Genomic DNA, 15522 nt, shown 5'->3' with positions numbered 1-15522 from the left:
ATTGTTGAATATATGGTCTTGTTGCTGAAGGCTTGTCATTCTAGAAACATTAATGTTGCCTTAAATTGCTGTTTTAATATTGCCCCCTACTTTGGGAAAAGGAAATATGGGGGTTAAACTTAAATGTTTGTATCTTTACTGCTAAAATTTGGTGGCAGAGATTAAAAACAACAAATGAAGACATATAATATGTAAGATTACATTCAAGGGGTGCCAAGCAATAGCCCTTTATTTTGAAGTCACTGTAGTGAAATAAACAAATTTGACATGTGGTAAAAGTGTCTAAACCTGGGGATTTTTATTGACATGTAAACTGGCTATAAATGTTATGAAAATGTTATAGAGTTTATTTTTACTACCTGGGTGTTAGTCTTGTTTGTAAGAGTATAAAATCAGTACAGACACAATTACTAAATACATTTTAAAGGAAATATGTATGATTTTCAATAATGGAGTCAACATTAAGGTTAATTGTTTTCTTAATAAAGAAAAAAAGGGTAATAAATTCTAGTCTAATCTTTTTAAAGAAAACAAGTTAATGATAATAATTTCAATCATTAGGAAAAGAAAATTGAAAACTTGACATTTTAGGGTATTTTCTTGTGCCAAATTAATTAATTTCCTCCATGTCCTTTAAGTACACACTTTTCACAAAGCTCAGACCCCAGCCTGCCAATTCCCTTAAATTTTTACAAGCTGACGTATATTCTTAATTAAATCTCAAAGATCACATGATAGCTATAAAACCAATTCTATTTTTTGAAAAAAATCTATCCAAATTTGAGTTTAAAGACTCTTAGCACACCAACATATGTGATATTTTTGGAAAGCTGTTACAGCCCAAATTGTCTTTCATTGAGAAATACAACAGGGTACTGAGAGTCCTGGTTTTTATATTGTATGTCTTAATGCTCCCTAGAAACCCCAGCTTAGAAGAGAAACACAGGATACACTTTCTTCTCTTTGTCCTTATGCCATAGAATTTGAATGTCACGTAATTAGAAATAGGAATACTTTGGCTTCAATAACTGCTGCTTCCGTCCCCATACATATTATGGAATCGTTCTCAGTCCTACATTTTATTTGAATTTTAGAAGAATTCTTTGTAACTGTGGTAGAATTCTGGTGATGGTTTTGATTTAGGAGTTCCTTTATCTGTTATATTAACCTGGAATGAATAAATAGCCCTTTTCTACTAAAAATGGTAAATTTTTAATATAGTTCAATCTTCAGGATAAAGGACACTATCACTGTCCTTTATTTTGATTATTCATTGATTACATACAGTAGTTGTAATTAGACTGCAGGAACCTTAGAAAATCATACTTCAAGTTTTACACTTCATAGTTTAATTTTCATTGCACCCCTGGAAGAGAAGCATTGAGTATGTTGTTATCACTCTGTTTAGGGATTGGAGAAATGCCACTTTCTGAACTGAAGCAAATTACCAAAAGCTATGGAACTTGACTTTGGGCCTATGGCTTATGACATCATGTTTCAGAGAAATAAATATTCTTTTAAGAAGTTAGGCTTACTATTAATCACTCATGGATAGAATATTTACTATTGAGAGAGATCTCCCTCCTAAAACCTAAAAAAAAATTAATAACCTTTCACCTGTCACACAACTAATTACTTTAAGATGACCTGAACTTGATCTGAATCAAGTTAGCTTCATTTTGCTTAATGCTGCTTTTGGCATTATGAAATATTTACTTGATGTTTACATAATAAACTAATAATAACATTTTCTATTTTTAATATACTTACTGCCAACTTAGAAGATGAATTCGTTGATATTAAAATTGGTGAATGTATTTAATTTATTTAATGAACCTAAGGTAACCTGTCAAAATTAGAGAACATTTCAAATTCAAATTCTTGGGCATTTTATTGAGTAAATATGTACATGTATACATATATACATGTGGGAGCTTAGATTTTCTTTCTTAATATAATTAATGTGCTCCAAGTTCAAATTATTTGCTCAGAAGAGTCATAGAGGCATACCAGATAAAATTTTCCTAATGGAAAATGCAATAGTGGATAGATACATCTGAAGCAGTCTCATTCCCTCTGTACATGAGAGAATGTTATTTGGTTCGGTTCCACAGTTCAGTGTCAACATTTCTCACCTACAAGTCATAGAGTTATTCAGTTACTATATCATGATGTTGGCGGAAGATCTGAATCTCCTGGATTCAAACAAGACTTTGTAATCCACAGCAAAAGCAGCCGCTGGGCTTCACAGGCTGCTGGTACCAGACAATCTCACCAAATGCACCATAGTGGACATAAAGGGCAATGATGGAAGCCTGTTTGTTCAGTCTGGTTCAGGAACACAGACCTGGGGAAATTTCACATTAACCTGCTTGTGGTCTCAGGGTTGGTGTTGCCTAGGGCTAATCCTTCAGGACTGTTCAGTGCAAACACTACCCCAGGAGATGGCTCAAGATCAAGCAATCCAAGTGTTTTACATTCTTATTCCTCACAGGATGTGTAAAAGCAAATAAGACTCTGTACTTCTATGTGATGAGAGGCATATCTCCCTAAAGCATGAGAAATCCTGCATCAGTGACAATGTTTCTCCTGCACGGAGTCTGAAAGAAAAAGAGAAGTCACCTCTAGCTGATTGTAACCCAATGGCCCTAGAAGTGCCATGAACATGTTTTTTGGTTTTCGGTTTTTGTTTTTTGTTTGTGTTAGACTGGCGACATAAAATAACATAAAGGGACCAGAATAGACAAGACACAGCTGCATGGGTGAGGGTTTTTGTGGTGACCTCGAGAAGTGACCGTGACGATGCGGGAGTGAATGTGCGTCTGGAAGTAGAAGGCCCACATGGTACACACCGGAGATGCATATGGGATCAGCACTGACTAATGTGAACAGCCGGCTAATGTCTGAAGTATTGGTAAAGTACAGAGCAGAATCTACCTCTGTGTGGAGATATGGAATTGTCTTCTTCCTTAAGACTTAATCAAATTAGGCAGGTCATTCTCCCAGCCAAGGGGCCAACCCTCAGGAAGGCAAACATCCTTGAGACACACTATAGACAGGAGGAATGATGATCTTTTTAACAAAATAATGTGCTATTCCTTCCCAGGAACCCCACCCATACAAGTTTGTAGGTCCATTTTTCTGAATTACTTTTTTCTGAATTAGCTTTCTGCTTTTTTCTTTCTTTTTACTAAGGATGCTTTCCCCAAACTCTTTGGGCTTCTCTCTTTCTCCAAATGTCCCCTCGTTTCCATGTCCCCTCCTTGCCAATGTCCCCTGCCTGCCCAACACGTGGCTAACCTCCATGCCAGCTTACCTCCATATGTTCTTTTCTCTCTCTCTGAACAACTTCCTCCTGGCAGCTGTCAGGAATTACAGCTTTCCTCCCTGTGATTTGCTTTTAAACTCTAATAAAATTGTCCAGAGCTGTTGTGTGACTCTGTCTGTAAGTTCTTTTGGTAACAGGATGAAGACCCACTAGAGGAAATGGGGGTTGCCTGGTAACATATGGCAACTCCCATGGGACTCTCCAAAATGTTTAGTGACACAACTGGGGAAGAATAGATAGACATTTAGGAAGATAATAATTTGGGGGGGGTTGATAAATAACCAGGCTGCATTTTGGAAAGTATTCAAGAGATTTACTTATTTCAGTAGCCTAGAACAAAACCTCTTAAACTGCACTTTCAGCCTCTTTCCACTCAAGTAGTTGGCATTGAACTCTGAGTATATGTAGAATTAAAAAAATGGGTACATGAATCAAGCATTTCCTAATAATGAAACATAAGGGGATTTAATTTTAAACAGTTTTGTATTTTATCATTTATTAAAGATAAAAGTAAACCTGTGTACTATTGAGAGGGAATGCTTCTCTATTTTTATATGAAAATTAAATCTTGACTGACATAAGGATCCTTAGAGTTCATAGATATTCTGATCTACCTGTTTATTTATTTATTTATTTATTTGGGACGAGTTTTCTCTGTTTGGACATAGCTGTCATGGAATTTGCTTTGTAGACCAGGCTGGCCTCAAACTCAAGAGATCCCCCTCTCTCTGCCTCCCAAGTGCTGGGACTAAAGGCGTGCGCCACCACCTCTTGGCAGGTACTTTGATTTTACAACCACCAGTTCTGACCATGTCACTTCACATCAGTCCATATTAGAAAACAGCAGAAGTATATTTGGTATCATTTCTGAAACCATTGAAAATTCTGTTCCTAATCAGAAGCCAAAAAATCACTTAGTGCTGTTTTTAATGAAATTTAGGTCATGAATTCATATAGCAATTTTAAAAATCAAACATTCTAAATCAATATAATTCAGTTTGACACTGACATGCTGAGGAATGATGGGGGCATAATTACAGTCTTCTTTTAATAATTAAACTATTATATTTTATGAGAAGAAGGCTTTGTACATGTTCGACGATGTCGCATGCTGTGACAGTTCATAGGTCAAAGTGCTCGTGTTGTGTGTCTAGGACCTTGGCTGAGTGACGCTGCACTGGGCAAAACAGCTTGCAGTCATTACCATTTGGTGACAAATTACCATTTGATGACAATTCAGTGCTTGTTGTTGCACATTCCAAAACCTTTTCCTGTTACTAATTCTTTGTAGCATCACATTTAGTTCTATAACCCCATATGGGTCATAAGACATGGCTTAGGAAGTTTGCCTCTCGAGATTTAAATGGGCCAAATGCATAGAAGGATACAGAAACAACATCCAAGCACTCCTGGATCATTGGAAATCAAATACTGAAATTACCTCAAATAAATGTTATTAATTCTTTCTTTTTATTATATTACACTGTCACACACACACACACACACACAAAACAACAGCAACATTTACAAACTATAGTGATTGCAAATGTCTTCTAGTCTACAAAAATCTTCATCAAAATATCAAGAAAATATCAACACTCTTGGGGGCAAATAGTATCAAAAATGAATAATTTTCTCTAATGAAAAATCCAAACATTTCAGTAAAACTAATATAGTAGTTTTACGTATTCTCAGAATTGACCGTATTTCTAAATCATTGTGAAGAAAGAGTTACTTTAAGTTTTTTGTTGCTGTGTCATTTTTGTTTCTTTCAGACACTGTCTCATGTAGCCCAGGCTGGCCTTGACCTCACTGTGTAGCTGAAGATGACCCTGAACTCAAGTTATAATATATCATTCTTGGCTAATCAATACACCACATCAGGTGGTTCACATCATATCACAGGAAAATACTGACATTCGGTTTACTTTTTTTCTATTTTTTGCTAGCAATAGCAATTCTAAAAGCCAGCACTGACACTTTAAATGTTGGTAAAGTGGTAAAAATTGGGTTGCATCAAGATCAACTTTCTATACTTCAGTAAATCAATATGAACAGAAAATACCCCTGGGCCCTGAGACTCTGCCTAGATATTGGGTGCTGCTCGGTTTGTAAGCCAAAGCCTGCCCCCTATGCTTACCTGATTGCAGGTGTTGATGTCAATGCCCCCCTTCAGGTACTCCACAACTTTGTCCAGATTGCCTGCTCGGGCAGCACGTAGGAAACTGGCATTGCTGTCAGACTGTAAGAGAAAGAAAATGCCTTTGGTGAATCGTGCAGAACATCAAATATGCCAGATACGGGGAGACAAGAGTGTTGACACTACACGTCAGACAAACTTTGGTGATTCAGTGCTGGCTTTCAAACACTGAGCTATCATTCATTGCCAAAAGCAGCAACCATACAGTGGTTAACGGATGTTGACATCAATTGGAAATACACTCTAGACACACAAGAATACAAAGGAACCATTAAAATAAAAATGACCATTACTAATTCCAAATCTTCAGCCAATTCAAAGATGAATTTACACTATGCAAAATTCTACTGTTACCCACTTTTGATTTTTTTTGCATATTTGGGTGTTGTGAGCAGCTATGTTCACACATATGTATGGGTGGACACGTGAGCATGTTTGCATGAAAATGTATGCTCTTCGAGGCCTGGGGTTGGTGTGTGGTATCTTGTTTCATCACCATTTTACTTTCTATTTTATTTATGGAGGTAGGTCTGTCCACTGAACAGAGAGCTCACTAATGGGTTAATCAAGCCAGCATGCATTGGCCCTGGGCTCCTCTGTCTCTGCTTCCCCAGTACTAGGATTACAGGGGCCACCATGCCTGCTAAGACTTTTCTGTGGGTTCTGGGGATCCTAGTTCTGGTCCTCAGCTTGTGTGGCAAGTGCTTTACACATTGGGTCGTCTCTACAGTCCCTACATATTTTGTTGGCACATTGGGTTTTTATTGAATTGATACCAAACCTAATGGCAAGCCAAAAAAAAAAAAAAAAAGAATTTTAAAACTAGATGAAACTAAAGCTGCTTGGGTTCATCTTTCTCTGTTGGTTTTCAGATGACTCAGTGGAAGGACACTGAGTCAAGGTCACTACAGCCATCAGTCTCATGCTGAGAGAATAAGAAGCTTTGTAGAGAGGGAAAGCATTGCTTGGCAGGTGTGGACTGAGCTGATGCAAATTTTGTACTCCTAGTGATTGGGAAAAAAAACATTATGAAATGTAAACCAGCTGACATAATACCAGACTGAAATATCTTGGTAAAGATGATAGCTCTCTGGATGGACACTTTGTTTTTAAGTTTTTCATATTCCCACAGTCTCCACAATCTGGTCCTGGGAAAATCAGCTGTATTTGCCTCGTGAAAAGTCTAGAGGACTGTTCCAAAGGCAGAGTTACAACTATCGCCCCAGGCTTGGATAAATATTCTGACTTTTAAACCTTAACATAATAATGACAATAAACTTTTGTTAGTGTTAAAGACACATATAACTATTATAGATTTTCCTGTAGTATAATATCTGACCAAGGAGAAGGGCCCTGAAGAGGGATGTAATTCACGTATTTTGATGTGAGAGCTGAGTTTGATAACTTCTGCTTTCTTTCAGGTTTGATGACATTCCCCCTAGTAGATTGCATAGCCTCCTTCCCTTGAAGAAGACTACACTTGGCAGGGATTCTTGGCACACTCTGTCAAGGCTGATCTCTAAATTTGTGATGATGGGCAGGTAATACAAATGGGAATATTTTCTCAGGGACTTTCAAAACACATGATTGCTTGCACATCGTTAAGCTATTTACACTCAGGAATGCTGAAAATCAAAGAATTGAATGATCTCACATCAGTCTGAGTACTAAATGGGTTACGGACTTCCAAGCCAAACAGATGTTTAAGAGGTGAAAGGCATGGCTGAAATCTAGAAATCCAGAATCCCTGTTCTGTTGCTTTGGATATGCCTAATGGTGTGGCTAGTGCGGGAATGTTCTCCTTCCCAGCATGCCTTGGTTCTCCTTCCCAGGATGCCCTCATTCTATATCCTTCCTAAAAACCATGTCCATGGCAGCATGCCCTGAGACCATCTGCAATGCAGCAGGGACTGAATTGCAACTCACTTTAAATGCTTCTTCTGTGAAAGTATTTTGCTATTTTTAGCTAATGTTAAAAACTCCAGTGGGGTTTTCCCCTCTGAGTTTCTTGCTACAACGCTTAAGTAAAACTCAGTGTTCCACATGGCACTATGAAGAGCACATAATAAATCTTATTATTTTACTATAAATCAATGAAAATAAAATAATATGGAGTCCCACATGTAAACTTTAAAAGTGTTATTATATAAACACATTTTCCCAAAATAGATTCATTATAAATTGTACTAAAAACTGAGCCCAGGAAATACTTAAATTTGTGCATAAAGCAAATACTTATAGGTAATATTTACTAAGCATTTACTGTGGGCCAAGAAAGGAACTAACACAGTCATATGCATTAGATAATCAACATTTCTAGTAAGACTGTAAAGAATGCTGTGTCTTTATGAGAAAGGAACTAACACAGTCATATGCATTAGATAATCAACATTCCTAGTAAGACTGTAAAGAATGCTGTGTCTTTATGAGGGAAGATATATAGAAACTTTCTTAAGTCACATATTACTTGGGCATTGGGAAGATTTAAGATTTATTCCACATTTATCAGACTCAGAGTCAGAAACCTTCTCTACTATTCTACTCCGCAACTATGCATGCACATTTCCAAAGTAGAAAGCACTACAGATTCTCCACTGATAAACAGGGCTCATTTCCTTTGGCATGACCACACATATGGCCTTGGTCTACAAGTTCTCTAAACCATGCCATTTATGAAGTACTACACAGGGAATGCTTGCTGGCTTTCACCTCCTGCTATTTGCAACTGGCAAGAACTTAAGATATGAGTGAGAAAAACCCCAAAACAGTCTCATTTGGGAATGAGGAGGAAAGTGGTAAAGTGTTCACAGCATTTAAAGCCAGTCAAGGGGATGGAGAGATGATTCCCCTGGCTAAAACGCACTCTCTGCTTTTCCAGAAGACCTAAGCCTGGCTTCCAGCACCCATATTGGACAGCATATAACCAACCATAACTCCAGTTCCAGAGCACCCATACCCTTATTCTGGCCTTTGTGTGTACACCACACACATGTGGAATACCCTCACACAAATACACACATATACATGAATACAAATTAATCTTTTCCTCTTAGGAAACAATCTACTACATGTCTCTACATGCCTCCAGGGCTTCAATGCAGAAAAAGATCAAGTTGATTTCTGTTCTGAGAGAAACAAACAATAAATGCCATAAATAAGTAGGAGCAAAGGGAGAGAGACTATCCCAAAAGTATAGAAGCTTAGAGAGACTAAAGACTACAGAAGTGCCAGAAAGTCCAAAAGAGCAAACCCTGAAATTTTGGCAAATAATATTAACTATATTGCTATATAATATATGTTAATATAACTAGTATAATAGTTAGTAAATGTAACATTTGTGACATCCTGCCAGGAACCTCTTAGGCATTTAATACATATGAGATTCTTCTTCAGGGGCTGGAGAGATGACTCAGTCATTACAGATTAGGCTCACAACCAAAAATATAAGAGACTGTTCTTCAACCCCATGAAAGAACTTAGTTTACCCCAAGTGAAGAAATGCATTAAATGAAATTGTTGTTATCATATGGTTTAAGAACATGAATTTCAGAGAAACCCTGTCTTGAAAAAGAACCAAAAAAATACTAAAAATAAAAAGATGGGGGGGGGAAGAACATGAATTTCCAGGACAGAATTAAAATAAACTTCCAAACTTTACATATGGAAAAGAATGAACTATTCTGAGGTTCAAATGCATACCCTTACATATAAATCTCTGTCTCACACAAATACACATGTCAATACACTGTGGCCTACAATGAGGTCAATCTGTGATTACAGCTCTTGACAAAACAGCTTCAGACAACAGGAGCCTGGTTACCTTTAATCAATAAGGAGATAAGAGATGATTCACACACACATACACACACACAAACACAGGGGAAGTGTTGGGGGGCAGACAGACTGAAGGAAACAGAGAGACAGACAGGAAAGGAGAGAAGAACAGAGGGGAGGGGAGGGGTGAGGAGGGATGGGGAAGGGAGGAGGGGAGGGGGATTTTTGTCTGTCTTTCCCTCTGATCACAAAAAAAGTAAAAGTAGACCTTTTAAGTCAAGGATGAGCAGGAGGAAGCCAGGCTTGCAAAACTGTTTTTTTGTTCGGTCAGGTAAGTTCTCACATCAAAGTTCAATAAAGGAAAAGAGAAGCCATGGTAACTCCTTTGAGAGAAAGTCTAGACAAACCAAGGACTAACACCTTTGTCTGCTTTGCTACTTTGTCTGTCCCTAGGACCCTCAAATCCTACAACCAATGTACTTCAGCCTGTAAACCTTCACTCTCAGGAAGGAATTCAAATGCTCAACTCTGCCTGAATGTTTTAATACGCACCATATGGTTATCATTAACCGCACCCGCTTTATAACCCTCATGTGACATCTCCAGCCAAAAAGAAAAGCTTCCTCTTCAATTTGTCTTGACACAGTTCCACTTTTGTATCTGAACATCAGCAAAATACGGTTTTTCTTGCACCCAGGATAAACATGAAGAGGAATGTGTGTTCCCAAGGCTCATTACATCCCAAAGAAGGCTTCACCAAAGGCTTGTTTAGAGTCCATGACTCTACTTAGATTTAAAAATAATTATACTTGTTATTGGATTATTTCAATGCTAATATAACAAGGAAAATAATGTATGTTCCTGGTCGTGTAACTGGCTAGCTATGACAGAGCAAAACCAGTTTATTAGGTATTTTTGCTTCTAAATCAATGGCTAACAAGTGAAGTCCAGAGGATGTGTGGGATGTTTTTGTCTTTGTTTTGTTTTGTATTTATTATTTATTCTCTCTCTCTCCCTCTCTGCCCCCCTCCTGTATGTGTGTGTGTGTGTGTGTGTGTGTGTGTGTGTGTGTGTGTGTATGTGTGTGCGTGTGTGTGCTCTATGCAAAGTTTATACAAAGAGAGAATGCTCTGACAGTCTGGTCATAAGACAGGGCAGAATAATTATAAACCTGACAAACTGAAAGAGACCAACAGTAAGTGTACAAAGACTTATGATGCCGATGTCATCTTTGCATGGTCAACTTGCACAAACTCTCAACAACCAGTGTAGAAGACAACCCTCTGAGAAATAGTTCTCAGTTTTACATTTCACTCAGATTCAACTCTAGCTTTTCTTGGACTGAGTGCTCATCTCCATCAAACACTAATTTCACAGCAAGTCAATAAAAGAGTTTGAAAAGATTATCGAGCGGTGTGCCAGCAAATTTCTTTAATTGTTTTAAGTTTCATTACCCTGAAGTAGGAGACAAAACCTTAAGCTTATAAATAATAGTGCCAAGGTTGATTAAAAAGGTAGTCCATTTTCTTGTGGGACTCCTAATAGTGGTAGCACAAGCTATGTCTAGCTTTTGGGACCCTCATCCTCATACTGCATCACCTTGTCTGGCCTTAATACAAGGGGAGGTGCTTAGTCCTGCTGCAATTTGATACAGTATGTTTTGTTAAAATCCATGGGAGGCCTGCTCTTTTCTGAATAGGAGGAGTGGAGTGGGAGGGGAGAGAAAGGTACTGGAAGGAGAAGGGAGAGAAATGCAGTCAGGAAGGGATGTAAAATAAATACATTTTAAAATGTATTCTATATACTGTTTTCATTGAATTTGATTTCAGGAATATATAAGGTAAATGTGGGATTATGAGGTTATACCATATGACTACTGATCTGAATATTTATGCTTAGTTTTGGATATTTTTACCCATTCTGCTACACACTGATGTCATTTATTTGAATGCTATTAGGAACATTCAATTGCTGGTAAGACTTTCCTTTTAGCAATGGTATAATACAACAGGCACTTAGCTTCTTGGGGAGAAACTCCTGCTTGACAGGGGTGATCCTCATCATTCTCTGCTCAATCCATATCACCCACTTCAAGACTAGACACAGCTAAAAGCAAGTGCCCTAAGTCAGTAGGCACCGTGGGTTCCAGAAACAGCCAAGCCTGTCTAGAAGAGGGCAATGGTCTGGTATATCAAGAAAGTACCCAGAGCATGGTCAGAATGGATCTCCTCTAGCAACAGCAATAACAAATTTTGAGCCCTCTTACAGAACTAAAACCAAGAAAATGATCAGTGAGACCATGCCTTGACCAGCACTGTTTAATTATGCAAACCTCTTGCTCCAAAGTGGCCCATATTTAAACATAAAATTAGTACCTTGAGATCACTTTATTTTTTTTAATTCCCAAAGTATTGATTAAATACCTCTGTCTGCTTTCACTCTTGGTTGTTTAGTTAGTATATAAGGGCAGGACCAGACCCTAAGCCTAGGAATGCAGCAGCTCAGGGTTTTGCCCTAAATTCAAGTTGCCATAGAGTTTAAAGAGTTTTGTGATTTTAACATTCAATTAATACTGAAGTAATGCTGGGGGTCATAAATATGTTTGTGTATGTGAGTGTACCACATACATATAGGAGTCCTCAGAGGTGAGGTCAGAAGAGGCATCAGATTCCCTGGAACTGGAGTTACAGACAGCTAACTGGGACCCAATCTGGATCCTCTGAAGAACATTATTTTTAACTACGGAATTGTCCCTCCAGCCCTATGTTGGTTATTCATGTCTTAATTTCTGATCAAAAAACACACTTCCTAGAATTACAGGAAGGATGTAAGAGTATAGTCTGGTTACAGGCACAGAGGATACTTATTAAGTTTGTTTTGCAATCCATGGCTCTTTTTCGAAAGGGACAAATGCAAAAGAACAACAAGGAATCAAATCATAGGTGTACACACAAGATCTCCTTTAAATCAGAAGGTCGTTTCCATATCTGAAACAGCACTTGAAGATATCCTGAAGTATATGGGTACAAAGGAACAAAAGGAATCCAGAACACAGAGTATCTCTCCAGTAGTGAGGAATCCTCATTCTCTTCCTACCAGAATGATTTTACTTAAGTAGTCATTCATCTACACAAAGATTGTCACCAGATAAACCTGATATTCTGCATGTTTTAAAAATTTGGAGGGATTAAGTTATGTAACATTCACCTTTAACTCTTTATGCAACACTTAAAAGTTTTGACTGAACTCAAAATGATGTGTGCACACAAGTAAAATATTAAACAAATCCTAAACTGAATATCATGGTTTTCCCCTAAAATATTCTCTAATAGTTTTCAATAATTAAAATAACATGAAAATCTGTTCTTCATATACCAACACTATAAAAAAAATAGGAACCTCGCACTGGAAGGAATTTTTTCTTCTCGCCTCTTTCTTTCCTTCTCCCTCTTCCTTCCTTCCTTCTTTCCTTCCTTTCTTCCTTCCTTTCTCCTTTCCTGACTTCCTTTCTTTCTTTCTTTTTCTTTAGACAGTATCTCCTTGTGTAACCTTAGTTGGAGCTCACTATGCCTCAATATTAAAGGCATTGCTACCACACCCAGATGGAAGGATTTTTTGTAAGATTTCTTTTCATTTCAGGTGTGCTTGCCTACATATATGTATATGTTGCACATGTGTGTCTGGTGCCTGAAGAGGGCAAAAAGGGGCATTAGAACCCCTAGAACTGAATTTTCCAATACTTGTGAGTTGCCGTGTGGGTGCTAGGAACTGAACACAGGTTCTATGCAAGAGCAGCCAGTAGCCAAGTGTGGTGGTGACACTCATCTTTGATCCCAGCACTCAGGAGGCAGAGGCAAATACACTTCCGTGAGTTCTGTACTAGCCTGGTTTACACAGCAAGTTCCACACCGACCATGGCTGCATAGTGAGACCCTGTTGCAGAAGGAGGTGCTTAGTCTTCACCACTAAGCCATGTCTCTTGCCTGTACTCTGAAAGTTCACTAACACACCTACATTCTGTTGAAATCTAAACAGCCCTCAGACATCAACTGAGGGTCTTCAACCGATACTCTTTGGATAATAAGGAAATATGCCTTTTTATTCTGTTTTAAGATCTCATGTATTCCAGTTTGATCTCGAACCTACTTATGTAGCCAGAAAAGAAAGACTTTTGCCTCCACCCCAGGAGGACGGGAATCATAGGCATGGGTCACCTCACTTGCTTTATGTGATTCTGAGAATAATCCCATTACTCCATGCACGTTAGGCAAGCAGTCTGTCAGTACTCAAAATTATTTTAGTATAAATCTTATACTTACTCATGTTCCTAATTTCTTTTTTTAATAATTTATTTACTTGTATTTTATATACATGGGTGTTCTGCCTGCATGTATGCATCTGTGAGAATGTCAGATCTTGTGGAACAGGAGTTATAGACAGTTGTGAGTTGTCATGTGTGTGCTGGGACTTGAACCTGAGTTCTCTAGAAGAGCAGTCAGCACTCCCAACCAATGAGACATCTCTCCAGCCCATATTCTTAATTTCTAACATGCTAGGCATCTCCACTAAGAGTGTTCTATCTGCATCAACTCAACATGCCTGAGATGACTGTGCGAAAGCATTCACCAAGCTTCCACAAAATGTACACAAATTATCTTTTGGATCTTCACTGACTATAAAGAGTTGGTTTTGTAAATGAAAAATAATCAACTCTAACAAGTTTTGGTCAGGGATAAGGAGAGAGAGTTATGTTACAACAATCTGCTTGACAATTTAAGATATGTTGGAATGAAATGCTTTCCATTCCCTAACTAATCAGTGTGTTAAGATATTTCGGCATATTTTCCAGGAAAGACATTAAAATTTACCTCAATGCAATGCTTAAAGATGAGGAAAAATGAACCTAAATTAAGTTTTATTTCCCTCAATGTTTTTTTACAACTCTCATGATATGAGAAAACAGACCCAATCAAATGAAAATATCTCTCATCGACGTTTTACTGTGCTAGGAGCCCTGCAGTGTTAATTCACTTCATCCCCCTTGAGACAGGCAATGCAATTTTTATCCCCATTGGTCTGATTACTCTCCGGTTTCAGGGACCATCTGCTTATAAAAGCAGACATCCATCAGTCAGAAGTGGCTTTGTGGTGCTGACCATGCCCCCCCCCACACACACACAATCAGTCTAACCCAGATTGCTTTTCTCACATTGAATTATTCAAGGTTGAAGCAAGCATCAAGTCTTGAAGGACAAGCTTCCCAGTGACTTCCCTGACACTATAACCACCATTTCAAAAGAATCTGCACAGGTTTTTCCATTGCAATATATTTCCTTAGGCTAATGATTTTGTGTGACCGCAGTGAGATGTACATGGAAATATCACAGTCTGAGGTCTTTGTTTATAACAGTTGGGAATCTGCCTATAATCGCCAATGAAGTTGCCTTTTCTTGAGGGTACTACTTAATTACAGCTGAACAACCACTCATCATGATATCAGGACTCAAAGTTCTGAACTCAGATTTCAATCGTTGGAAATATTAATATCTACATTGGGCTAACTCAAATTTATTATTTCATAGTATCATTTCTTGTTCCATAACAATATTTTATTTTCTGGGAATAATGGAATCACAAATTGTTTATGCAACCCTTGGGGTTCCTGGGCTTTTTAAAAGTCTGTCTAATTATTAGGTGTCTGAAATTTCAGTATGATAAATATGCTGTTTATTAGAAATCATTTGTTATCTCTAATTCCATTCCTGAAACTGTTATTAAGTTCATTACTTCTATAAAATGTCAAGAGCTCATCTTTCTAGTATTCATTTAATTGTTGGGAATATATTCATTTATCTCATTTTCCAACGTATGTGGGCTTTACAGGGGAATGAACGACTCTCAGCTGCTTTTGTGTATTTGAAAATATGCAAATATTTGTAACATACATACTTGTATATTACTGTCCATGTGGATCCTGAATATAAACAGTGAACTTTAGGAGACAAAACCAGAATTTTAGTATGCCACAATTATGATAAGTTAAGCGTATAAAATTCCTTTCCATCTGTTTCTTTACCTTAGCCACACCACTACAGTATCAAGAAATCCAATGTTAAGGATAAAACAAACAAAAGAAAATCACATATGTATATGTACCATATGCAAAGGGAATTAGTCATACAATATGAATTATGGCATACAAATGGACTTTGGCTGCCCA

General features: G+C 37.7%; 1 protein-coding gene across 50 annotated transcripts in view; it reads right to left on the bottom strand.

Moving 5' to 3' along the window:
* The window catches only part of Ank2 (ankyrin 2), a 557097-nt gene that overhangs the window by 166356 nt on the left and 375219 nt on the right, over positions 1-15522 (bottom strand). For all 50 annotated transcript variants that reach the window (XM_040751830.1, XM_040751836.1, XM_040751829.1 and 47 more), the window contains one exon: positions 5469-5570. In XM_040751830.1, the coding sequence (XP_040607764.1) occupies positions 5469-5570 (102 nt within the window). The remainder of the gene's footprint in view (positions 1-5468; positions 5571-15522) is intronic.

The sequence above is a fragment of the Mesocricetus auratus genome, unplaced genomic scaffold (genome assembly GCF_017639785.1).
Source record: "Mesocricetus auratus isolate SY011 unplaced genomic scaffold, BCM_Maur_2.0 Super-Scaffold_100009, whole genome shotgun sequence".
Classification (NCBI taxonomy): domain Eukaryota; kingdom Metazoa; phylum Chordata; class Mammalia; order Rodentia; family Cricetidae; genus Mesocricetus; species Mesocricetus auratus.
Note: the sequence above shows the minus strand (reverse complement) of the source record. Positions and strands in the feature narration are given on the sequence as shown.